The 23,007-nt window shown below is 52.2% G+C and overlaps 9 protein-coding genes across 9 annotated transcripts; 4 read left to right on the top strand and 5 right to left on the bottom strand.

The window, feature by feature from the left end:
• Positions 1–499: 499 nt before the first annotated feature.
• On the bottom strand, positions 500–1,500 carry BDV59DRAFT_202562 (DODA-type extradiol aromatic ring-opening family dioxygenase; the record flags this gene model as incomplete). Its single annotated transcript, XM_073694067.1, has 3 exons — positions 500–1,210; positions 1,279–1,409; positions 1,467–1,500. 3 exons carry the CDS (start codon positions 1,498–1,500, stop codon positions 500–502), a joined length of 876 nt encoding a protein of 291 aa, XP_073547182.1.
• Positions 1,501–1,971: 471 nt separating this feature from the next.
• BDV59DRAFT_202561 (putative C6 and C2H2 transcription factor RegA-like) lies at positions 1,972–4,855 on the top strand (the record flags this gene model as incomplete). Its single annotated transcript, XM_073694066.1, has 5 exons — positions 1,972–2,107; positions 2,159–2,213; positions 2,263–2,486; positions 2,550–2,762; positions 2,817–4,855. The coding sequence occupies 5 exons, from the start codon at positions 1,972–1,974 to the stop codon at positions 4,853–4,855; spliced, it is 2,667 nt and encodes an 888-aa protein (XP_073547181.1).
• A 574-nt stretch (positions 4,856–5,429) lies between these two features.
• Positions 5,430–8,197, top strand: BDV59DRAFT_179916 (putative FAD monooxygenase). Its single transcript, XM_073689970.1, has 5 exons — positions 5,430–6,005; positions 6,082–7,046; positions 7,102–7,142; positions 7,193–7,429; positions 7,482–8,197. Exons 1-5 carry the CDS (start codon positions 5,871–5,873, stop codon positions 8,084–8,086), a joined length of 1,983 nt encoding a protein of 660 aa, XP_073547180.1. The 5' UTR covers positions 5,430–5,870; the 3' UTR covers positions 8,087–8,197.
• Positions 8,198–8,509: 312 nt separating this feature from the next.
• BDV59DRAFT_41215 (TauD/TfdA dioxygenase family protein) lies at positions 8,510–10,188 on the bottom strand. The gene is made up of 3 exons (XM_073696342.1): positions 9,307–10,188; positions 8,901–9,235; positions 8,510–8,800 (listed from the first exon to the last, which is right to left on the bottom strand). The coding sequence occupies exons 1-3, from the start codon at positions 9,987–9,989 to the stop codon at positions 8,688–8,690; spliced, it is 1,131 nt and encodes a 376-aa protein (XP_073547179.1). The 5' UTR covers positions 9,990–10,188; the 3' UTR covers positions 8,510–8,687.
• A 3,217-nt stretch (positions 10,189–13,405) lies between these two features.
• On the top strand, positions 13,406–14,500 carry BDV59DRAFT_41085 (EXPERA domain-containing protein). The gene is made up of 4 exons (XM_073696341.1): positions 13,406–13,734; positions 13,788–13,982; positions 14,036–14,188; positions 14,237–14,500. The coding sequence occupies exons 1-4, from the start codon at positions 13,659–13,661 to the stop codon at positions 14,305–14,307; spliced, it is 495 nt and encodes a 164-aa protein (XP_073547178.1). The 5' UTR covers positions 13,406–13,658; the 3' UTR covers positions 14,308–14,500.
• A 232-nt stretch (positions 14,501–14,732) lies between these two features.
• BDV59DRAFT_202557 (uncharacterized protein) lies at positions 14,733–15,356 on the bottom strand (the record flags this gene model as incomplete). Its single annotated transcript, XM_073694065.1, has 3 exons — positions 14,733–15,001; positions 15,076–15,171; positions 15,239–15,356. The coding sequence occupies 3 exons, from the start codon at positions 15,354–15,356 to the stop codon at positions 14,733–14,735; spliced, it is 483 nt and encodes a 160-aa protein (XP_073547177.1).
• Positions 15,357–15,853: 497 nt separating this feature from the next.
• BDV59DRAFT_179871 (putative non-repetitive nucleoporin) lies at positions 15,854–20,694 on the bottom strand. Its single transcript, XM_073689969.1, has 5 exons — positions 20,212–20,694; positions 17,682–20,153; positions 17,541–17,629; positions 16,860–17,489; positions 15,854–16,808 (listed from the first exon to the last, which is right to left on the bottom strand). Exons 1-5 carry the CDS (start codon positions 20,504–20,506, stop codon positions 16,194–16,196), a joined length of 4,101 nt encoding a protein of 1,366 aa, XP_073547176.1. The 5' UTR covers positions 20,507–20,694; the 3' UTR covers positions 15,854–16,193.
• An 86-nt stretch (positions 20,695–20,780) lies between these two features.
• BDV59DRAFT_40946 (uncharacterized protein) lies at positions 20,781–21,524 on the top strand. Its single transcript, XM_073696340.1, has 2 exons — positions 20,781–21,024; positions 21,082–21,524. The coding sequence occupies exons 1-2, from the start codon at positions 20,885–20,887 to the stop codon at positions 21,485–21,487; spliced, it is 546 nt and encodes a 181-aa protein (XP_073547175.1). The 5' UTR covers positions 20,781–20,884; the 3' UTR covers positions 21,488–21,524.
• A 74-nt stretch (positions 21,525–21,598) lies between these two features.
• BDV59DRAFT_179863 (protein rot1) lies at positions 21,599–22,913 on the bottom strand. The gene is made up of 4 exons (XM_073689968.1): positions 22,650–22,913; positions 22,473–22,587; positions 22,234–22,412; positions 21,599–22,176 (listed from the first exon to the last, which is right to left on the bottom strand). The coding sequence occupies exons 1-4, from the start codon at positions 22,767–22,769 to the stop codon at positions 21,889–21,891; spliced, it is 702 nt and encodes a 233-aa protein (XP_073547174.1). The 5' UTR covers positions 22,770–22,913; the 3' UTR covers positions 21,599–21,888.
• Positions 22,914–23,007: the final 94 nt, after the last annotated feature.

Raw genomic sequence — 23,007 nt, 5'->3', positions numbered from 1 at the left:
TCTATTCTCCATACATTTATCAGATTCACTGCGTGAAAACAACCCAAGTAGCCGCCTCACTCCTCTAGGCAGCCAATGAGAGATTGGGGGGCCGATTTGTCTATTAAGACCACCGACCTTAGAATCAACATGTCCGGTTTTAACACTCATTGCTAAGGGCACGAAGAAATGAATGTGGCGAATAGAGACAGAGCATAGACCAGCGTAGAGGCCTGGAAGGGCAGTTTCCAACAAATTAGTTGAAACAGCAAGATCAACTGTTAGCTACGAGGCAAAAACAGTGTATCACTACGGCAAAGGAACTGTTGGTAGCTAGACGATACACATCATCATGAGTATGGATCCCAGAATGCATCAGGACTGAAAGGAGAACTTAATTGTTGCAATAGAAAGCGGCGAAGAGTGCGAGTAGATCCAACCATGCTTTAATGCCACTAGACGGAGAACTCAATTAGGTAGAATGCAGATATTGTATTCTAACAGTGTCTCTTTGTAGCACTCAAGCACTACTAGTAAGAGTAAACTGCGAATTACACATATTCGTCAACTCCCAATCCTCTGCCGGCATAACGGCCGTACTGCCACTATCTTCAATATCGCCCATTGCTCCAGCCACGAACATTGCCGCCATGAAATGGTCATCCGTGGCGTGCGCATCGCGGTACCGAGGATGCTTCATTAGACGGGTCATCGCCCGACGCAGCTGGGGGCCGGAGTTTTTCAAAATGACATCTTCCACCGACTGACGGAATTCCAATGCCCAGTCTTCAGGAGGGGTTTCCATGGCAAAGTTATCGCGGAACCGAAGCATAGGAGCCCATTTGTTGCGATACAGGTTATGGACAGCGCCGCCCGTACCGATGAGTAGGTAGTTCTCCTTGCGTAGGGGCCGTAGTGTTGCACCCACTTTCATATGGTAGTGTGGATCGTAGCGGGCATTCATCGAGACGATGGTGGTTGGAGGACACCCATTGGGAAACATATGGATAAGAATGAGGTAGACATCGTGGATCCAGTCAAAACTAGAGTTGCCTTCAACGTTGAAACCTTCATGAGCTAGCATGTTAATGCAGCGTTCCGCGGTCTCGAGGTCCGGATTCAGCTTGTAGTCCACGTATTTACTGGGGTGGACATAGGCGACAGGACTTTTCTCAGGAGTTGGGTTTGTTGCGACCTGGATCTTGTCTCCGAGACAATCCCAATGCGCACCCTGGAAACGGCGATAGTGAGCATTTCTTGCAATCAGTCTTTCAGTTTCGGTGCTGTGAATAGTCTCACCATGATGACCACTCCTTTGATGTTTCTAGCCAGAGCTTCTTCACCGCATTTTTTCCAGTAGTCTGCGGAGTCGCTCTTCTCTCCGAGCATCATGGTAGACCCATGTGAGAAGAAATGGACTGGTGTGAGACCTGTATCGGGCATTAGACCGCCTCTCACGAAGCAAGGCTGACGAAATCCACACATACCCATGTTGCCTGAGGAATCAAGTGATGGCTGCATAAGAATAATGACAACTCTCCGTTCCCTTCATGCTGGGGTTTTTATTGAGACCGCAATCCCGGAGTGTCGGAAGCTATTGGCCATCTGCCGTGTGACGTGAAGCAGCATTCGGAGAGGTGGTCCACATCCCGACGGCTGCAATCTTGGTGGGGGCGATGGAAATATCCGCTGAGTCAGGGAAGGTGGAGGAGAATGCATGTATATACTTACACGAAGTGACCAGACGGCAATGTGAGTCGAAGAGTGATCCCGTGATCTATGTATCTAAGTCAAATCCAGATAGTTGATTGAGCAGGATGGCACCGATAATAGTCATCTCGCAGTATAGAACATGGGGAATCGAAATGCGGACGCTGATTGGATCCCCCGCGTTTTCCCCACAATTTCCACCTTCTCTGGCGTTCACAGCCCTTCCTGTTCTCTTCCTCTCCCTTTTTCTCTACTACTACTTCCCCTCTGCCATGTCTCGACATGTTCCATGAGACATCCTCTCATCCCTCCACCTCCTCCCCCCACCAGAGGTCGGTGCGAGAGGGTTACTACCAATGCAGTAGTTGTCGGAAGAGTTATGCCCGCGCGGATCATTTAATCCGCCACGTCCGATCCCGTCAGTCGAGGGCTTCGTCCACCGGAAGAGGCAGATAGCTGACCTTCATAGACACTCGTGAAAAGCCTTACGTATGCCAAGTGTGCAATAAGGGCTTTGCCAGGCCGTGAGTTTTGTTCTGCCTCTTCCCGTACTCCACGACTGACCCAAGGAAGAGACCTCATGAAAAGACATGCGGCCGGTCATGGCAGTCCACACGGTGGGAAGCGCAAACGCCCCCAACCAAGTAACGGCCGAGTCTCTCAGGCTTGTGGAACTTGCGCCAAGTCCAAACTGAAGTGCGATGAAGAGAAGCCCTGCAAGCGTTGTAGGGAGAGAGGACTGCCTTGTGACTGGCCGTCCGGTGGAAACGAGCCGTCTCCGGAATCGCCCACGGAAGGTAGACAGTACCGTCATAGAATGTGTCAGTTCGAGCATTTTCATGGCTAATGAATGACGTTAGGCCTTATATCCGATGGCCAACCTCGATACGAGCCCCTCGAGCCGACCCAACCACAGGCATCTTACGCCCTTTCTGCCGAAGACAGCAGTGAGGTCTCAGGATTCCTACACTCTCCGCACGATTGCACGCAAAACAATGAGACTTTACATGACTATATCCCCCATTCACGCCCCGACATAGTATCGCAAGACCCAGTGTCTCTAGGTTACGATGGTAGGATTCGCCATGTCTTCCGGTTCGGATGAAGAATCCCCTGACGCACTATAGATGCAACGGCCTCCCCTGTCATGAACCAAGAAAGCAGCAGCGGAATTTTCAGTATCGATGGTGCATTCTTTCCAGACTTCATCCGTGATTCCTTAATTCCGTCCCTTACTCGAAGCGACATAGACCCGTTCATAGCTCCGCAGGAGTATGCGAACACAATAGACCCGAATTCCTTCAACTTTGATTTCACCGACATGGATTTTGGCCTCATCGACTTCTTTAACACGCAAGGGGTCCAGTACCCCCAGCACACCGACGTCCCAGACGGCCTCGAGACCGACAGTGGCATCGCGCTTGGTGCAGAAGCTTATCAACGATCATCCCTGTCTGCCTGGAAGCCCGGTCATTCTGATCATGCATTCGTTGACGAAGAAGGCCTATCAGTCCCAAAGTCAATCGATAGCCCGGAAACGAGTCTCCACTCAAAGCGTCAGGTGCTCTCTGAACGCCTTTCCCCGGGTAGCAGAGATCTCATCTTTGGCTTGGTCCTACAAACAAGCACCACGGGGAATTTAACACGCATAATGAAATCATTCCCAAGTACCGAACTGCTGGACAGTCTCATGCAACATTATTTCGAATTTCAGAGCCACCAAATTGATTCCTGGATCCACGGGCCGACCTTCCAGCCGAATGAACAGGACCCTGACATGCTGGCTGCCGTGGCCGCTGCCGGTGCCGTACGATCATCTATCCCAACCCTACGAAAACTGGGCTACGCCCTGATGGAGATTGCTCGTCTCCGTATGTCTGATAAATATGAACGCGACAACAGCACGACACGCGACCTTCGTGCCTCACAAACCTTTGCTCTTGTTATCGATATTGGGATGTGGAGCGGCGACAGGCGCAGGACGGAAATCGCCGAGAGTTTTCAACAACCCCTAGTCACCATGCTGCGACGCGGGCTTCGCTTCCGAAGGTCTATATACCACTCTATCGTACCGAATCCGGAAGACACCGAAGCAGTCTTGGACAAGAAGTGGCGCGATTGGGTGGAACAAGAGTCTTTCAAAAGACTTGTTCATCACCTGTATCTCCATGACTCCCAGTCGGCGATGATGCTAAATGTGAACCCTCTATTCTCGTACGCTGAAATGGAACTCCCTTTTCCATCCCTTCGGTCGTTATGGGAAGCCAAATCAGCGACAGAATGGAGAGATACATACTTGGCTTCTGGGCTCGCAACTGAGAGACTCCCATCGTTGGTTGATGCTCTTCATGATATGTCACAGCTGGCTACTTTCCAAGCGTGTATCGACCTACAGCTGTCTGCCTTTGCTCTCCTCCATGGGCTATCAGCATTGATTAACGAGTACCACCGGCTCAAATTCATCTCCAAAGGTAATTCCAAGCATTGGAATGCACTGGTCATAAACTCCCGACACCAAGAATTGACGCAAACATTGCAACATTTCCGTATGGTTTATCATGAATTTGCTAGCGTCCCCGGCCCGGAAGTGCTCCTCGTTCACGAAATGATTTCAATGTTCTTGCATATGTCACTCGAGGAGCTTCAACTATTTGCAGGAAAAGAAGACAAGCGTGAAGCTCGGCGAGTGTACCATAGCGCACTTGATTGGATCAACAGCACCGATTCACGAAGAGCTATCTGGCATGCGGGCCAGGTTATCCGCGCTGCAAAAGCCGTATCGCTCGGGTGTCTGACCGGATCTTTGGCTGTTGGCGTATATTATGCCAGTCTGGCCTTTTGGTCGTACAGTATGGTATTTAAGGCGAAGGATTCCAAAATGCCCGTAGGAAGTCCCCCATCGGGAGCTCCATTTACTGGCCGTTGGCCGAGGGTATTCCTCGATGGTGAAGAAACTACAGATGTGCAGAAGTTCATCTCCTTAGGATGCGGATGTCCTGTTTTGAACGGGCCTCAGGGACCTGCTACGCTAGATAATCCTGGACAGATCATGGACGTGTTGCAAAATGTCCTACGAGGAGAGTCGTCGCACGAGGCACTTCCTCCTCTTGTGCAGACACTCTGCAATTTAATGGGTGGTTTAGGGAACGCCGCGCGTTCCGCTTGAATTCAATGTGACGCTTATTTGATGTGTACGATAAGTCGTGTTTATACTAATGAGCACTACCGAACGACTGCTGCACCCGTTATAGTTAGGGATCTGTAATTGTTTCCGAGATCAACAATGCCGATCGATCAGAAAAGCAACTATGCCCGGCAGTACATAAGGCACAAAATTTGGAGTATATCGTAGCCATCGTAGGCCCCATGCTGCAAGTCGGTCCGGTTCCATATCCTGCAATGCTGCCGCTTCTACGCTGTCATGAAGTTGACGGGCCGACAGGACCGTTACGGAACCACGTGAGTTTCAATATCCTCGCTCTACTATCTCATAAATGCTCGGTTTCAGGTTTCTTCCGACAGCATCACCGCAGGACCCGGGCCGGCGGATGGAAGACAGGATCGGAATGCAAGGATACGTTGGGAGGTTATCCGACAAACGTTCCGAATCGGTTGGACCTTGTGGGGCATTTGGGCAGAAGTATGGATCGAGTCTGGGGTTGCTGTCAATTGTGACCCACTGGACTGTCATCCCAGGCTGTGGCTGAGGGGGAATCTGCAGATCGACGACTCGTGGAGATGGAGCGGACCTCCGCACTGAACCAAATCCACGATAGTTCCATTTGCCCCTCCGCAAGCCAAGGTGCCTCCTGGCAACCTGCTTTCTTTTTGTTGATGGATCTGACAGGGCAGATTGGAGCTTCTGGGCCTATGAGGCCTTCTACCGAGGCTCCCTGCTGTGTTTCCGACGTCTACCCGACCATACCCCCCGATGAACGAGCAACTCCCCCACCATGTCGGATTGGCAATGCAGATGAGATGGCACTGATCACATTACCGGGATGTGATCCTTCACCGACACTTATAAGCAAGGGCCCAACCGGGCCAGGTCCGTCCCGCAGTGACCGGTTTCTCTCCATGATTATCACATCGCGAATGGAAGAGTAAAGCTTCATCCACGCCGAAAAATCCACCTTTCCCGATTTTCTGTATTCAGCACGCCACAGCACCTCCAACCTACGATGGGCTCCGCATCCCCCAGCGTGTCCAATGTGGACGTTCTGATCGTGGGGGCCGGTCCAGCGGGGCTGATGATGGCAACTTGGCTGGCCAAATGTGGCGTCAACGCCCGGATTGTCGACAAAAGGGGCACCAAGGTAACTTCCGATGCGCTTCTAGTGTAGACATAGATTGAGTAGACTGATCGATGTAATCCGTTCCGTCGGATGATAGGTCTTCAACGGCCAGGCCGACGGTCTGCAGTGTCGGACGCTGGAGATCTTCGACTCGTTCGATTTTGGGCATCGGGCCTGGATTGAGTCCAACCATATGCTGGAGATCTGTCTCTGGAATCCGGATGAGGACGGTGTCATCCGACGAAGTGATCGGATCCCGGATACCATCCCCGGGATCAGTCGGTTCCAGCAGGTAGTCCTGCATCAGGGTCGGATCGAACGGTTCTTCCTCGATACGATCGAGGGATGCAGCGACATCCGCGTGGAACGCGGTGTCCTTCCGACCAAACTCGAATTTGACGAATCTCTCGCCGAGGACAACGATGCCTATCCGATTACGGTTCACCTCCGGCATTTGTCCGAAGAAGAAGCAACGCCCCAGCAGAGATCAACGTCGGCTAACGGGCAAGCCGTGCAAGACGGCCTCTTCCGTAGCAATCTGTCTGCCGATGACACGGAAGAGCTAGTCCGGGCAGCACAGTTAAACGCCACGGCAAACACCGAGGAGATCGTAAAGGCCAAGTATATGCTTGGTGCCGACGGTGCCCACTCATGGGTGCGGAACCAGCTTGGCTTTGCCCTCGAGGGCGAATCGACTGATTATATCTGGGGTGTCCTTGACATTGTTCCGATCACAGACTTCCCCGATATCCGCATGCGATGTGCCATCCATTCTGAGAACTCGGGAAGTGTGATGGTCATCCCGCGGGAGAATAAGCTCGTCCGATTGTATATCCAACTGACCACAACAGCACATAATGGAGGCAACGGGGGCAGGGCGGATCGCTCTCAGATCAATCCGGATGTGATCATCCAAGCAGCCCAGAGGATCATGGCTCCCTACAAGATTTCGTATCGAAAGTTGGATTGGTGGACTGCATACCAAATTGGACAGCGGGTGGGAACTAAATTCTCTGCCCGCGAACGCATCTTCCTCGCCGGCGATGCCGTCCACACACACAGGTAGTCCTCCGCCTAGAATTTGTGAGGATGTTTGCTAACTGCCATCGCGTTTCAGCCCGAAAGCTGGTCAAGGGATGAATGTTAGCATGCAAGATAGTAAGCTTATCCATGATGATAATATGATATCTCATGCTAACCTTGCTTAGCTTTTAACCTCGGGTGGAAGGTAGCAAACGTCGTCAAAGGACTGACAAACCGCTCCATTTTGAAGACGTACGAATCAGAGAGACGTAAGGTCGCTGAGGAACTGATTGCGTTCGACCATCGATTTTCCCGGCTCTTCTCTGGCCGCCCCGCGAAGGATGTCATGGACGAAGAGGGTATTAGTATGGATGAATTTAAAGAAGCGTTTGAGAAAGGCAACATGTTTGCCAGTGGGATTGGTACGCTCAACCTGCGCTGCCTTGATTCTTTCGTATACTGACGCTTGTGCAGCTGTTGATTACGACGCGAGCACTGTAGTCGCCAAGGATGGGCAGGCTATCACAAGCATCCAATCATTGGCCCCGAACATTAAGATCGGTATGAGAATGCCCAGTGTGAAGGTCTTAAATCAAGCAGACGCACGTCCATGGCATTTTCAAGAACTGCTTAAGAGCAACGGTCGATGGAGATTGGTCGTCTTTCCTGGTGATGTGAGCAAGGACTCACAGTTGGAGAAAGTAAATAAGCTGGGTGAAGCCTTCAGTAAGAAGGACTCATTTCTCAAGCGCTTTACTCCGCAGGGCTCGAGATACGACTCGGTCATTGAACTTCTCACTGTCCACGCAGCACCAAGACACAGCAAAACTATCTTCGATTTCCCAGAGGTCTTCCGACCCTATGATGAAGTCGACGGCTGGGATTACTGGAAGATCTTTGTGGATGACCAATCGTACCATGAGGGCCATGGGCAGCTTTATGAAACATTTGGCATTGACCGTGAAAAGGGATGTATGGTTATTCTGCGGCCAGACCAGTACGTGTCCTATGTGGGACCTCTGGAAGACCACAGAGTTGTCGATCGGTTCTTCTCTTCGTTCATGGTCTCGCAGCAGTAACTTGGGTGTTTGCTGGTCATTTGGGAGAAATAGGACAGTAGACCGTCTTTGTGCTTCTGTTTGCTGGTATGAGCTGCCTGCCAAAGGCTACGTATTTGACAGTACCGTAGGAGTTATTCTTTGGTTCCTATTTCATTCCCGGCATGTTCCAAGGATGCCGAGCTCATACACTCTCAGAATCACTCCTTTGCCATTAGGGGAATAGGTTATCGTATATTTAATTTAAAGTTGGATCAGCTTTCTTAAAACACCGAACTTCAATCTACATGCTTTCTCCATTCTAAAATATTTCATTCAGTCACGCCCATGCCGAGAAAAAGCGTTAAGATTCGACAAAACAGATAACTCTGGGAAGATCATCATCGCAATTAACAACCCGTCTATCAACGAAACCAAGGTATCAAATCAAATCAGTAAACCAATAACACGACAGATAAGAGAAAAGAGAGAAAACGAGAAATAGCGGCACATGCAAGCAAGCAACATGCCAATAGCAGGAGACACCGACGCTGCAAAATTATTAGATCATAGACCAGATTTTAGTCAAAACAAAACACCGGCGAACTGCTTAAAGTCAATTGTAGGTCTAAGCGCCTTTTTTCTACTCAAATTGATCATAAACAGGGATCGGCTTTTCGCCGAGGGAAATCAGTCGGAAAATGTGGCGGAGCTTCGCGCCGTAGTCGTCATCCAGGTAATCCACAATAGCGGAGTCTAGGGGATCACCGTCAGTTTACAGTTGGAAGTAAAGGAAATTGTAGGCGAGAAGGGATTTTTTTAAAAAAGAAAAAATTTGTATGGAGGGTGAACGTACGGGTCGTGCTGCGATTGTCGAAGATCACAATCGTCTTGGGCTGCCATCTTACACGAGCCTGGAAATCATGGCCGGTGATGATGTGCTGCATGAGAAAATCTACCAGCCAGCGCTGCTCGGGCTCCTTCAAACCATTGATCTTGGTGACGAATTCACCGTTGATAAAGAGGCATTTTTCTCCCGTGACGGGGTGCACCCGGACCAGCGGATGGACAGTGTCAACTGGGTCCTTGCGTACGAGACTGCCCGTTAGACGAGCGTGATTGATCATCTTGGCGGAAGAATGGGTAACCCGGAGAGTGTCAAGCCAGGAGCGAAGAGTCGGCGAGAGACGTCTGCTTGGAATTAGCGCGTGTTTCAGGTCGGGAATATTTTCAAATTACAGCCAGGGGCTAACAAAACGTACTTGTACGCCATGTCGGTCGCAGCGAAAACGGTATCACCGCCCACTTCGGGGCCCTCGAGAAGTCCCAGCATAACGTAACCCGGCGGCTGGATCTCGTAGCTGACGTCCTGATGCCAGAGGGTCGTGGTGGTCCGCTGTTCCAAGAACCGCGAGATCTCCTCCCGATTACCATCACGGTGGATGATGTGAAATGCCGGGTGGTTGCGAACGGTACCCGAGACAGGTTGGTAGTTGGGCTTGCCAAAGTAGCGCATGAAGGATTCCTGAGCCTCTGGGCCGGCATCGATCAAATCCTGGTTGGGGAAGGCGACGACTTTCCGCTCGGAGACGAGCAATGCCAGCTCGTCCTTCGCGGCATTCGACAGCTCGCTGAGCTGGACGCCCTCAATAATGCTACCGATTTGTGGCTGAATCTCCGTCACCTTGGCATCTGGAGTTAACAGATTGCGCTTGGACCTGTCCTTGACGCGAAGTGCCGGGTCATCGTATTCAAACGACGGCAATGGATCAAACCACATCTTGTCCCACGTAGGCAGATACTCCGGATACCGGGTGCGGGCTTTGGTGGTGGAGTTGACGTCCACGTACGGAATGTTGATGTCGTAGCTGATAGGCTCCTCTGCCTTGTGGGCATTGACAGGCTGGGCCTTCTTAGGCCTCAACACAGGAGCGGAAGAAGGCATTTTCACCGTGAGGATAGTAGTTCAGGAGGGTGAGGTGTATGTTTCCCAAGCCGGAAGACCAAGACGAACTACTCTCGGTAGCACGGTTGAGGTGAAGTAAATAGAGAGAACTTAAAGATGAGAGGATGGGAAGACAATATGAAGTAACAAGAACTATTAGGATAGGTAGAATTATAGCAGATATGACATTAAGCCTTGGGGGGGAGAGAGAAAAAGAAACGAGTCTACAAGAGGACGAGAAGTAAGTATAAATAACACCATGAAGATGGATGGGCCTCCACCACGTCGTCATCGCATGCTCTGCGATAACGGTCCTACTTGTCCATATCATACACACCAATGATCTGGCATGCAGCCGGGTCTTCGCTTAACCCTGACTAGACTAGGTACTATCCCTTTCATCTCCGGAGCTTGGGCTGCTGGGGATACGCCAACAAACCAACTACCCACGGCGGACAAGACCCTCCCCTCGATGCCGACAGGGGTACAGGAGTCGGTGTTAGGCGGCGGGTGTCGACAGATTGGTCCGGGACTACCGTCATAGGGGCGATATGTGTGTGAGGGAGGGGACAGCGGCAGGTGAAGGAGCCACTCACAGCAGAGAATGCTCGACAAAACTCGTCAAAAAGGGTGAAAGAGGTGAGAGACAGGTCAGTTAGGATCAGAGGCAAGAAAAAAAAATTACAATGAAAAGACCATTCCGGTAGAACAGAGAAGCGGTCAGGGTGTCCGAAATGGGGCATCAACGCGCGCCCACATCAGATAGTCTGCTCAACCCAGCCCATCATCACGGATGGTGACGACGATCGATGGATCAGAGGAATACATACATAAGAGCGGCACTATGGATCTACTTCTGCCCCTCCCCGATGATGTTGCAGGATGAAGAGGGTGGACATCGCTGGTCCCGACGTGTTCCGGGGAATTGGCTCCCGCAATAGAGGCAAGCTCTTCATTCCATCTGGTTCTGGTGTGGTTTCACCGCTCAATCTGGCGCCAGTCCGGGACGAACGATAAGAAGCCGAGAGGCTTACAGAAGGTGGAACCATGCACCATGCACGTTGGGCAAATACTGTTAACTTTGAGTCTCTTTCGATCCTGGAAAATGTCGACAGGCGAGAGGGTCGCGGAAGATGGAGGCTGCAGTAGTTGTCCGAGACACAGCTGCAGCTTCCAGTAGCCTCTCGCTATCTCCCGTCAATCGCACCCTGCATTCCTTGAAAGAGAGTAAAATCCCGGTAGATATTTATTTCCTGGTCGCATTGGCTTCGTCTCACGGTAATCATGCACTGGGTACGGGAAAAGGTGAATGATGCAACTTCGAAGCCGGTTGTCCAGGAATGTTTTTTCTAACAAAAAAAATTTAGTGAACAGAATGCTGATAACGCCAGTGCAGCAATGTGTGACATCAGGAGCGTCCAATTTGCCGCCCCCTTTCTTGTCGCATTTTGGATTTTACTTCATTTATTATTTCTTGCCTTGTTCACTCAGAGAAAGTTGCTGGTAAACTTCATTCGGTACGGACGGAATGTTTAAACGGCTCATTTCGGTTTGATGCGAAACAAGGGCGGAACAGGGGGAGGTGGAAGCCACTGCATCTTCCCCGATAAGTCGTTCGATTCCTGGTAGATAATTGAACCTCCGTACTGCTTTGGTGCTCGTCCACGCTCGGCGACCTCGTCTCGCGTCTATTGGAAGCTTCGGACATCGGTGTAATCTAGTAGGGCCAGGGTCGCACATGGTTCCTCGGCCGGTTTTCCTCGCGGCTTCGTTAGAGCCGTTCCACCATTCGCTCAAAATAGTTCAACCGAGCCTAGTGAGCCGGAGGATATGGAGTCGATTGCGCTTGTTTCGAGCCAAGACTCAACAGGTCGTCATTTCGGGAATGCGGTCCAATGCCCGTGGTCATTCAAGGTTCTCCACAGGAGGTACATTAGTCGCAAAAACTGATGACTATCGGCCCCAGAGGACTATCATTCCTTCTGTCGTGGAATGTTCCCAAGACTGTTTGGAAGGCTGATCGAAGCCTCCAGCGAAAGATTCTGATTTTTGCTTTTTCCCTTATTTTTTCTTTTTCTTTTTTTGTTTTATCTTAATCTTCTTGGAACCAGTTCGGAATTCCCTGGGCAACCTGGGAACTGATAATCACCATGCAGCCTCCATTGAAAAGCTCCAGGGTGGCAGAGTCTGGAAAAGCCGAATTGTAATTGAGTCTGATTATCCAAATCATCCGTGCATCCGGCATATTGCCTAATTGTGCCATTGTCCACCATCTTCACCTACGTGATAGTGAAATCAGAGGGATCGATGGCTCCGAGTCGGTCAGAAAAGCCCTCCAGCCGTCCTCTCCCCACCCTGCGAGGGAAGTTGTCTTTTCTCACTCGGAGTTAATTATTACGAAATCATTTCCACACTGTAGGGATCCGTAAGGTTGACGCCAGCTGACAGGAGCAGTGGCTAGTCCTGAAGGCTATTCGGTCCATCAACGGCGGTCAAACCTTGGAACCAGCTTCCGGGGAAGGAGGGCCTATCCAGAGAGGTACCATGGGTGGTGTTATCCGGATACTGGAGACAGATGACTTTAGCCCCTTGACTAGTGCATCGGGTTCTGTACTCTGTGATGGATTCTTGCGGCTTCTGGTGGCTGGCGCTAAAGCCTGCACCTACTATTTGGAGCAAATGGATCTGGACGGGAACTAGTCGGTCCAAATTGAGAGATAGCGAAGGAAACACGCCATGCGATGGGCCACCGACGTGGAAGGTACTTCTCGTATCGGGTTGTTTGGGCTGTGAGGTGTATTTTTGACCTCTGATCTATGTACTTTTTCCCTGTCTTGTGCTTTGTTAGTGCCCCTCACTGAGGGATCGGGTGCAAATCAGATGCAGGCGGCGGCATCTCCATCTGCCCGGTCGGTCATCCTTGCAGTGCTCCATCGGAATGAGTCAAAACATCAGGAGATTCCTGGCTTGAGAAGGAGACAGAGCAATGATCAGCGCCCCTCCAGGGCTGTCATGAGAAGCCGGCGGAGTCGTTCGGGTCTCCATTGGACTCCGGACCCGCCCGCCTCCAGAGCGACAAGGTCAAGGGGGAGGAAGGAGGAGTTGCGGTGAGGACCTCCTATATCGGCTGTGGCCAGAATGAGTTACGCATGAGCTGTTTGTCGTTCAGGTCATCGTGCTTGAGGCCCAGCCGGAAGAGACTCCCTGAAGCCAAAGAACCTTGGTGGTGAAACTGGCCCCTCCCGGAAGTGGTACAGATTGATATGGACGGCGAAGATGATAAGATCAAAATATGCAAGGACCGTCCGAGTCGAAAAAGCAAAGAGAACGATTAGCTTCCCCTCCCACAGTGAGTCCACTGGAGCACCATGTAGACTAACATGAACTTACCGACTCTCAGCCGACGCGATCCACGCAGCTAAGCTTAAGCTATGTTTAGGGAATCGGAGACGCGTGCGTTGGAAAAAGCAAACATGCTGCGTATCAGAATCGTCGAGAGGGTTCCCAGCCCATCGGGTCTAAGGGCGAACTGAACTGTCTGTTCCAACGGTGACGAGTTGGTTGCTTTTTCTGTTGTTTTGGTACCTGGCGGTCACCTGACTTCTGACTTCCTCCACCTTCACCATCATCACCATCACCATCGTGATACTCCCTCCTCTCGCCTCCACCATGGCTTCCCTCCTCGCGCGCAGACGCGACCTCTGCTACTTCCTCTTCTTCGTCATCCACCTCCCCATCATCTTCCGTAGGGACCGTCTTCCCCCCATACCCACCTCCATCTAACTCTCTACCTATTAGTCGTTGATACCGTCCCTCTCCTGCCCTCCTTTCTCGTCACCGATCTCTCGCTCTCCCTTCGCCAATATTACATCGCCAATTATCAAGATAAATTTTTTGAACATGTTGCCCCTGCTTGGTTCTCCGTGTTTATCGCCATGGAGCTGGTCTATCACGCCCCCCTGAGCGCGTGGGCTATCAGGGCGTTGTGGAAAGGTACGAATCCAGCATACCAATCCCGTCTGATATGCGTTCACTAACCAACCTAGACCATCCACTCGTTCCTGTCCATCTCCTCGTTTTCGGTGTCCAATCGTTTGTCACCTCCCTCGCTTGTTTGGCCGAAGTTTGGAGCTGGGATGACCGCTCCACGAGCCAAAAACAGGCTTTGACCTCTTTGTACGCCCCATACGTCGCTCTCGGTAGGCCAACCTCATCTGTCTGTCAGAATACGGTCTAATCCAGTGTAGGGGCTTTCATGGCGCTAGACATGTTTTGGCGGCTCCGTGGTCAGATCCTTGGAAAGACCAAGCGGGAGTAATCCCATTCCAGTTGCTGATGGAGAAGTCATTTGGCTCCATTTCCTCATTCCTCACTACATCAGGTAACGGAACCTCCAATAGGTGGATCCTACCGGGCGGTGTAATTGCTCGCCACTGGCATCTTCACAGCGAACAGGTGACACTTGTTCAGAACACCTCCTGCCGCAGTAGCATCTCGTGGATCGTCCCATGGGTTCCTACCATTCCTTCAGCGATCTACTGACGTACGTACCAGTATCAACGTCTATGTTAACCACTAAGTGACCTCGTTTATTCTGGTCCCTGTCTCTGCTGCATGATACAGGCAGCTGAACTTGTAGGCGTCTCATTAACATAGTATTACAAGGCTGTAGGAATATTCGACTGTCGTCTAATTTCTGGAGTAATGAGAAGGGGTAACAACCAGAGAAACGTTCCCCCATGTCTAGATTTCAGGACACTCAACAAATCCGTCGTCCGGACCACCAAGATGCGTGACGATGCCACAGTATGTGAAGTCTTCCGCCAGACCAAACTGGTTAATGCGAGCATACGTATAGACAATGCGGTCCGTCCCTGCGTCTACTTCATTGTGGCCCTGGAAGTACGTTCCGTCCGGCATTATAGGGAATTGACGCAGGGGTGTCGTGAGGCCGTTGCAGGCAGAAAAAGTCACCGGCGGGTTGCGCACGTATTCCGTAGGGAACTGCTGGTCTGACCGTGGGAGTATGATGAGTAAGTCTACGAATGTTCCACGAGTTGCGAAGCAAGCAATGGGTATCCCTTACTGTCGGTGTCTGTGGGCTTTTTATCCCCAGCAAACTCGCCCCACTGGGCCATAAAGAAGGTCCTGCTCTGGAGGTTGACGTCGTAGCGGTTCGTTCCTGTTGTGTGTATGAGCAGCCCAGAGTACTACATCCATCCATAGCCCTTTGGGTACTGGAGACTGACCTCCGCACATTCGGCCCTTGACGTTGAGCTGCTTAGGGCCCCATGACTGAGGGCCCATTGCAGAGGCCCCCAGACTGCCGAAGAAGACGGGGAGGAGTAGGGTTGGAGAGACTTTCATTTTGTAGCTGATATCCACAGTCAGTTACCTTTGTGTGTTTGTGTTGGCAGAAACGATGGCATTGCAGAGGTGTCATTCAGACTACTTATAGGCATAGTCCATGCACCCGCCAACATGGGCCTCTCTGGTGACGCCATATTTCGTACAAAGACTCGGCTCCTTGTATGACCAACACGCCTTTGCCAGGTATATAATTAGTTCACCTTCCAGGGCCAATCCTTTGTTCCAAGCAATGCTCCGGTCAAACATATTCAACGTGCTATATCGAGGGGGTTTGGGGATGATCAAGAAATGATAAAGACGACTGTTCCACCAACTTAGGGCTAGCTAGCCCTCAATCAATTTTCCTGTATTTGCGATATTTGGGTATGGTATGGGACTTATTCATTATACGAAAGTTGAATATAGTCCGTCTTTGGCAGTGTACCCCACTTCGGATACGAAAATATACATCCAAAGTCAAACACGGAGTACCGGTGACATGGTCTGATAGGATATATCTGTTATATATTGCGCTAAGATGCCATATTTGTCGTATCTGTCGAACTCATATACTGCTCGAGTAACTCGTCTTGAATTATTACATCTCCGGTAGTCGGTTGACATGTCTTTTGTTTAACATACATTCCGCTCCATATTTTCCATCGCATGGTAGACTACCTACCCCGAGTGCAGTAGCCAAAACCTCAAACCCCAAGGGCAAACAGAGAAAGCGGGAAAAAGTCAATGTAGTCAGCAGAACTCCAGGGATCCGCCCCAAAAGGCTAGTGCAGTGAAAGAAAAATCGAGATAGGAGATCTAAAGGTCAAAGCAAAAGGGGATTGCGCGGCAACCACGTTACCGCAGCACATCCTCGATCCGCGTCCGCAGTTCATTGGCGAGCTGCGTCTGTTCTGGCGTGATGCTGCCTCCTTGCTGAAGCAGGAGAAGAAGTGTCTCGGAGATGCGTTCCGCAACCACGTCGCTGCCGAACACGGTTCCACCCAGCCGGATGGTATCGTGGAACCAATGCTCGATCAGATAAAGCAAGTCCTTTGCGATGTATTTCCGGTTCGAGCCATGGAAGGGCGCCTCATCGGTATAATACATCGACTCGAGGATGGTGTAGATCGTCTCGTGCGCAATGCCCAGGTCGAGGAACAGGTCCACCACCCAGGTCGCCGGTCCTACGCCACGCTGGTGCTCCAACGAATACCGCTCGAGCATAGGCAGAAGGACGGGGATCGGGAAGATTGTCTCAGACAGCCGCAACCGGCTACCCAGACTCCTCACCTTGTCAATCACAGCCTCATATGGGAGGGGCTCGCCCTTCTGGACGGTCTCATCATGCAAATCCTGCAAGAGATGCTGCCACGTCGACTTAATATCTGCAGGATTCCGATGGTCTGCCAGGTAGAAGATCTGAAGGCAGATATCGTAATAACTAGCCGGATCGGCGTACTCGTTGAACAGCTAAAAAAGTCATGAGCATTCTCCCACGGGCAAGACAGTCGGGGCGCTTACCGTGCTAACGTCCTTGATCGGCCCATCAACGTCACCGAGGACCTGCGCTCTCCGCTCCGGGACAATGCGCTTATCGTCTTTCAGACGCTGCAAGAGATCGTCCTGAATGTTGGCAATATCGATCAGGGCGGAGATCTCCTGCAGTAACCGTTGCCGAGGCTGACGGCCCACATCGGGAGTAAAGGTCGAGGCGTTGGCTCTTGCGCGGCCTAGATATTCGATTCTGCGACTGAGGGGAAGAGTGAAGGCACTCTGCGCAAGGTTGTACTGGACGTTGGCTGCCTTGAAAAACTGTTGCGACTGGGCGTAGTACTTCCACAGCAGGTCCGCGTGGGAAAGGTCGTCCGCGGACTTGCGTTCCAGGTAAGTGACCACAAACGCGGAGTTTGTCTGCAGGAGCCGGTCGCTCCAACCCTGCTCCAGGTACCAGTCGTACAAGCTGGTCAGGAAGACCTCATCAATGGAATCAGCGATCACGCCATAAGCTTCGTTCTTGCGTTTGGCTACAAGAGTCAGCTGCCCATCGACGACACCAGGGTCGTGAGCGGCCAGGTTGTCCACTGCGATGACGACCCTGAAAATGAGGTCATAGCACTGCTTCCTGAAGTAAAAATAGTCCCGGCGAGAGTCCTTTACGGGAATTGTTAGCGCCATGTCAAAGGTGCCGTTTATGTGACTTACGCCATCTGGCCGTCCGTCCACGATCCACGAGAGCGCCATGTTGGCCTTGTCCGACCGAGCGGCAACATTGAGGGAAAGCTGGATGGCACCTGGGAAGGATTAGAGAACTGCAGCTTTACCGAGAATGGCCCTGCGACTTACCAGCGAAAAATTGGTTGGCAATGTAGCTTTCCACTGCGGAAACGAGGTAGTCCATGGGGAGATTCTCGGAAACCTGCTGGAACAGATGAAGACTCTCATTGAGGAGATTGCGGCCAAGCTCCGAGTTCGAGCCAGCTTCTGTAGCCCTTTTGAGCAGCTCCTGCGCCTTGAAAATCACGACGTCTTCGGCGCTGCAGAAACTACCGCATCGTCGTCTCAGGGCATCGGCCACAGTCTCCACGTTGGAGCCCTTGGCAATGTTTCGGTTCACGATCCCCTTCACAAGTTCCTTCGCGATGTCGTGGCCTTTACTTGTGCTGAAAAGCTCCTCGAACGTCAGCTTCAGGAAGCGCTGCTTGGACTCATCGGGCAAAGGCGCGACAATCTCATCAACCCGCTCGTCAAAAAGCACCAGCACAAACGAAATCCCCTCGATGGTGTGAGATACGAGCTGAACAAGGGAGTGCAGCGCTCGGTGTTCTGCCTGCAGAGCGGTTTCTTCCTGCTTGGTGGACACACGCGCCAGCGCTTCCGGGCCACTCAGACCTTCGATGAAGCTCTTGTTAACCTTGAAGAAGTCCTGAAGAGCAGACAAATCCCGCTGAATTGTTTGCAGCTTCACTGAGGGAACAGAAGCCGAAATGGTTTGCGCGCCGTTCGGCGAGCTCGACACCTTCGCGATTTCTTTCTTCCAGATTGAGCGGAGCAGCCTGGAGATATAAAGAGCAATACCGGCATGTCGCGGCGATGGTACGACCGTGTCGATGGCAGGGGTCGAGTTGTCCGCGACCGCATTTTCATTGATCGTGGGACGACCACCATGGTCGATGAAGACCTTGCGAGCAAACTCCAACACATCCAGGTCATTGATTTGCGTAAGACGGGAATCCGAAGAGATTTCCACACCCTGACCACATGCCACGGCCAGGGCCGTCGCAAGGGTCTCACTCCGTCCATATGACCGGATAAAATTCTTGACTTCGCCTTCCAACCCCTCCTCGCCGCTACCACCCCCGCGGACTAGAGCCGCAAACATATCCACCAGGCGACGACGGCGGATAACGTGAATGCCAGTGTTTGTCAGGATGGCGACTTCAGCAGCCGGGTTGTCAAACTGGATCGCAAGCTCATTTCCAAACCCTCCAGGAGTTGTGGAAGCAGCGGTGGATGGGGAACAGAGGCCAACGTCTTCGGCTCGGCTACCCAGGGAAAGCCAGATACCTGTCTCAGGAGCCTGTCCGGGAACGATATTCTCCTGGGAGGAACGAGCGACACGACCAGAGTCCGGGGAGGAAACGAACAGGGCGTCCGTTTTGCGGCTAGGATCCTTGCATGTGAAGCAAAAGAAATAGCCCGGGGGGTAGCGAACGGTGAACCTCGTGGGATCCAGAGTGTGAATAGGGACCTTCGATGCGAGGGTTCCTTGGAAACGAGGCTGACCAGGGAACGCGGCACCTACCGGACTCGGAGGAGCATTATCGAAGGGAGGAGTTTTGACATGGTGAGCCTGCATGCTCGTCGGGGCATTCTGACCGTTCGAGGTCGCAGACCAGCTGTACGAACCAGTAGCGCTCAGGTAAATGCGGTATCCGGTCGCGGTGGTTGCCATCAAGTGATATCTGGATGCCTCGGCCGCAGGTATCGGGCTGATGGAGACGATAGGGACCTTCGGGTTGAGACTCTCATTCGAGGCAATGATATGTCCGATGTTGGCATAGATATCCATTGCATGCTTTGTGATGGCCAGAGCAATCGTGCCATCCGGCTTCATATGGAACACACGAATCGTGGATGAAGAAGAAAGCGTATAGATGAGCCTTCTTGTATCGTCGATCTCCATCTGCTCGACGTTCTCGAAGGGCTTGTGGGTGAAGCTCAACGAGGGGGTGAAAGCCGAAAACCGCGAGCTTGTGTGGTTCACCTTGGCGCATCGACCTTGGAACCAGCGCTCCTCCTGCTGGTACGTGAGTTCGTAGACGTCGTTGTCGGCGGTGCTACCGAAAAAGATACGACCGGTCGCGTCCGAGGAAGCGAGGACATGGACATCCAAGCCCCGTATGGAAGCTGACATTCCCGTTTGGAACAGTGAAACCTGTCGCGCACCGCCGGTTGTCGTTTCACAGCCCATTCCCAGTAAGATAATCTCAGCCGTGGTAGATACGACAAGCAGATGGGTAATCGAAGGCAAGAAGACGCCCGGCCGCGGCTTTGCCAATTTGACCGCATTGATGCTGTTTGGTTGATCCTCAAACCCTACCAGCTGAGGGTTGGGGTGTGTGTAATCCCAGATATAGAGCGCATTGTCTATCGCAACCCACGCGTGGTTGAGCTCTGCGAACAGACCCATACTCGTGGAGACCTGCGCTCGGTTGTACTGGTCAAAGATCTGGTCGGGAATATTGTACATCTTCACCTTCTGGAAGGGAGCCCATGATGGCGAGACGGGGATGTCGTAGTCGGACGAAAAGCCCTCTGGAAAAGCCGGTTAGCAGGCCGCATTGGAAGGGTAATTCACGGCCGATGAACGTACGAGACAGGTAGTTGTCGAGGTCGGGATACCGAGCTTCCTGGGTCAGTGTGTCATTCACTGTCCGCGCCGCTCGCTCTTCCGTATTCAATGTCTGACTTTGGGACTTCGAGGCAGCCGGAGGAAGCTTCGGGAGCGAAGCCGGGGACGCTTGTTGTGCTGGTGCCGCGACAGGCGTGGTCGGCTTCGGAGCAAACACTGGCGGGTTCGAAGCATTGTTAGGACCTGGCGTCTGGAAAAAAGCCCCGGGTAACGGTCTCTGCGGCGTAAGGGTGGGAGGAAGGTTGGGATAGGACATGATGGGCGTTGAAGCTGATGGTCGCGCTCCGGGATGGGAGCGAGCGGACTAGTCAGCGCAGGGGCTGAACCGGGGGGAAAGACGATGTATTCAGTGAGGCGAAGGAGAAAGAGGCCGTGGAAGAAGAGGGAGAAGGGGGGACAGAAAGGGAGAAGGCCTCGGGGAGGGCGTGTAGGGAAGAAGCAGACGGTGGAGGAGAAGAAGAAGCTCAAGACAGGGAAACAAAATTGTGCACGGGCCGGCAGATCGTGACTCTCCGCCTTTGGGTGTTTTCCCTGCTCCAGCTCCATCTCCAGCCCCGATTCCGCCCATTGCGTTCTTTTTACTCCTCTTTAGCTGTCAATTCGGCATAGGCCTCTTGTTTCTAAACCCAACAACATGTTCCGCCCCATGCGACTCTCCGCGCAGCTGTCCCTCCGCTCGGTGCGGTGGAACTCGACTAGCTCTTCGACACCGCCGCTCATGGCCAAAATCAGGACCGATCTTAAGGTCGCCATGAGGGCGAAGGATACCGCCCGGTAGGTGAGTCTCGTTGCCGTGAAGAGTCCCCGCTCTAATGCGCCGGAGCAATCCAGGTTGAACGTCCTTCGCGCCCTGATCTCGGAAACCAACAACTCGCAGAAGACCGCATCTCCCATCCAGACAGATTTACAGCTCCTGTCACTGATCCGCAAACGCGCCGCGGGGGCGAAAGAGGCGGCGAAGCAGTTCGCCGAGGCAGAGCGACCCGATCTGAAGGAGAAGGAAGACGAGCAGGTGACGATCCTGGAGGAATACGCTGGCCAGGTAGAGACTATGAGTCTGGATGACGTCCAGCAGATCGTCACCGAAGAAATCTCCAAGATGAAGGAGTCTGGCAAGAAAGTCGAGATCGGGTCGTTGCTCAAGGCGCTCTTTGCACCGGGTGGTGCCCTGGATGGCAAGCCAGCGGAGCGCGCGGAGGTCGCGAAGATTGCCAAAGAAGCCGTCGCAGCGGCTTGAGTGGTGTGCTGATCGGTGTATATTAGTAGTATTATGTACGATTGTATATTAATGTTGACTCTACAAAGCCTAGCCTAAGCACTTGGTGGAATGGATCGTACAGAAGATGTCTGGCTATTATTAGTTGTAGGTTGGATTGCAACCCGCATATAAGAAAAAGGATACATATGCAACAGAGTCGTTGGGGCTCTGGTTGGAATCGTACATTCAAGTCCAGGTATTAGATGATCCATCTCCGGTCCCGTATTTGCCAGCTTTAGAATCGCAACTCGGATGAATCGAGACTGACCAGGTCGCTGCAAGAATCACAGCTGTCGCGAGGCCCTCCAATTATATGCTTGTGGTAGTCGCCATTTTCATGCAAAACGTCCTGAAATCCAGATTCCGACGTGTTCAGGGTTTCATGAGTAAATGAAGGTGAATCCACCCACAGCCGTCATGAAGAGGCCAAGCCAAAGCCATCGATTGGGGTTGAGGAGATCCTCCTGCCTGAACCACCGAAGCGTCTCCCCCCGTGCGACATGACGTTTCTTCTTACTATCACGGTGAGACGCAAGGTTCAAGGCGTCGGTTGGGAGCATTTCAGGCGGCTGGTAGACCAGGTACATGGGATGCATGATGGAGTCATCGAATCTCTGGAGGTCCAGGCGTCGGACGTTATGGTATGGGTCCACGGATACCGTAAACGACTACGACGGGATCAGTTCGTATGCTTCCGAGGTTGTCAGTGATACTGGGGCACGTACATTGAACTTCTCTGTCTGGTTGTAACGTGTGTAGACTCCTTTGTCATAGGAGCATGGGTCGGACAGGAGTTGACGCCCGTCCACCTCAATCGGTCTTAGGAGGAGTGTCCCATCCTGATCAACGGTATAGGTACCATGCTGCCACTGCATGATTCCTCTGGGACATTCGGGGTTCGTCGCTGGAATCAATCGTACAAGTCAGACAGCCGGTCTTCCAGGCGCACATGGGGAAAACGAACGATTGGAGAGAGCACGGTAGTAGGCCTCTTCATAGTGACCCGTGGAGGTAAAAGAATATGAGATGCCTGTCAGGTTCGGCTCCAGCAGCTGGTCATTGATCGGATCATAGAAGCCCTAGAAATAGAACAACACATGAGTCTCTTCACCCCCAGGTAAACAAACGGACCCCGACATACCGGTCCGGTGATGACACTGCGAGACTTGGTCGACCAGGTGCCGACCAGATCAGCGACATTGCTGGCGGCAGAAACCGTTGTGGCTATCAGACCGAGGAGGAAGTATCCCGCATGCAGCATGATGGGAGGCTGTGGAGGGGGAGACTTCACGAAGGACGACAGGAGAAGAAGCGTGGCAGAAAGCGAAGGAGAGCCATCTGACCAGGGCGCCGACGCGCAATGGCAGCAATGCGAGCGACCCTTGGAGGCATGGCTGGTTGGAATGTGGAAGTCATTGCCCATACAAATGAAATGAAGGGAAAGCGCGTCGATCCTGCCGCATCAGGCGCCAAGCGCGGTCGATCTTTCCCCCGCGGAC

The sequence above is a fragment of the Aspergillus ambiguus genome (assembly GCF_047715705.1).
Source record: "Aspergillus ambiguus strain CBS 117.58 unplaced genomic scaffold BDV59scaffold_19, whole genome shotgun sequence".
Taxonomy (NCBI): Eukaryota; Fungi; Ascomycota; class Eurotiomycetes; order Eurotiales; family Aspergillaceae; genus Aspergillus; species Aspergillus ambiguus.
The sequence above is the reverse complement of the archived record's forward strand: the minus strand, read 5'-3'. Positions and strand labels throughout refer to the sequence as shown.

Bases quoted from the DNA above. Each gene is read 5' to 3' on its own strand.
- BDV59DRAFT_41085 (XM_073696341.1), top strand. From the start codon at position 13,659: ATGGCTTCCCTCCTCGCGCGCAGACGCGACCTCTGCTACTTCCTCTTC. The intron at 13,983-14,035 runs GTACGAATCCAG...TAACCAACCTAG, and splicing joins TATCAGGGCGTTGTGGAAAG to ACCATCCACTCGTTCCTGTC. The intron at 14,189-14,236 runs GTAGGCCAACCT...AATCCAGTGTAG, and splicing joins CGCCCCATACGTCGCTCTCG to GGGCTTTCATGGCGCTAGAC.
- BDV59DRAFT_179916 (XM_073689970.1), top strand. From the start codon at position 5,871: ATGGGCTCCGCATCCCCCAGCGTGTCCAATGTGGACGTTCTGATCGTG. The intron at 7,143-7,192 runs GTAAGCTTATCC...AACCTTGCTTAG, and splicing joins GAATGTTAGCATGCAAGATA to CTTTTAACCTCGGGTGGAAG. The intron at 7,430-7,481 runs GTACGCTCAACC...ACGCTTGTGCAG, and splicing joins CATGTTTGCCAGTGGGATTG to CTGTTGATTACGACGCGAGC.
- BDV59DRAFT_40946 (XM_073696340.1), top strand. From the start codon at position 20,885: ATGTTCCGCCCCATGCGACTCTCCGCGCAGCTGTCCCTCCGCTCGGTG. The intron at 21,025-21,081 runs GTAGGTGAGTCT...GGAGCAATCCAG, and splicing joins AGGGCGAAGGATACCGCCCG to GTTGAACGTCCTTCGCGCCC.
- BDV59DRAFT_41215 (XM_073696342.1), bottom strand. From the start codon at position 9,989: ATGCCTTCTTCCGCTCCTGTGTTGAGGCCTAAGAAGGCCCAGCCTGTC. The intron at 9,236-9,306 runs GTACGTTTTGTT...AATTCCAAGCAG, and splicing joins GCGACCGACATGGCGTACAA to ACGTCTCTCGCCGACTCTTC. The intron at 8,801-8,900 runs GTACGTTCACCC...GTGATCCCCTAG, and splicing joins CGACAATCGCAGCACGACCC to ACTCCGCTATTGTGGATTAC.
- BDV59DRAFT_179871 (XM_073689969.1), bottom strand. From the start codon at position 20,506: ATGTCCTATCCCAACCTTCCTCCCACCCTTACGCCGCAGAGACCGTTA. The intron at 20,154-20,211 runs GTACGTTCATCG...CGGCTTTTCCAG, and splicing joins CCTCGACAACTACCTGTCTC to AGGGCTTTTCGTCCGACTAC. The intron at 16,809-16,859 runs GTAAGCGCCCCG...TGACTTTTTTAG, and splicing joins CGATCAAGGACGTTAGCACG to CTGTTCAACGAGTACGCCGA.
- BDV59DRAFT_179863 (XM_073689968.1), bottom strand. From the start codon at position 22,769: ATGCTGCATGCGGGATACTTCCTCCTCGGTCTGATAGCCACAACGGTT. The intron at 22,588-22,649 runs GTATGTCGGGGT...TTCTATTTCTAG, and splicing joins GCAGTGTCATCACCGGACCG to GGCTTCTATGATCCGATCAA. The intron at 22,413-22,472 runs GTTCGTTTTCCC...GATTGATTCCAG, and splicing joins CTACCGTGCTCTCTCCAATC to CGACGAACCCCGAATGTCCC.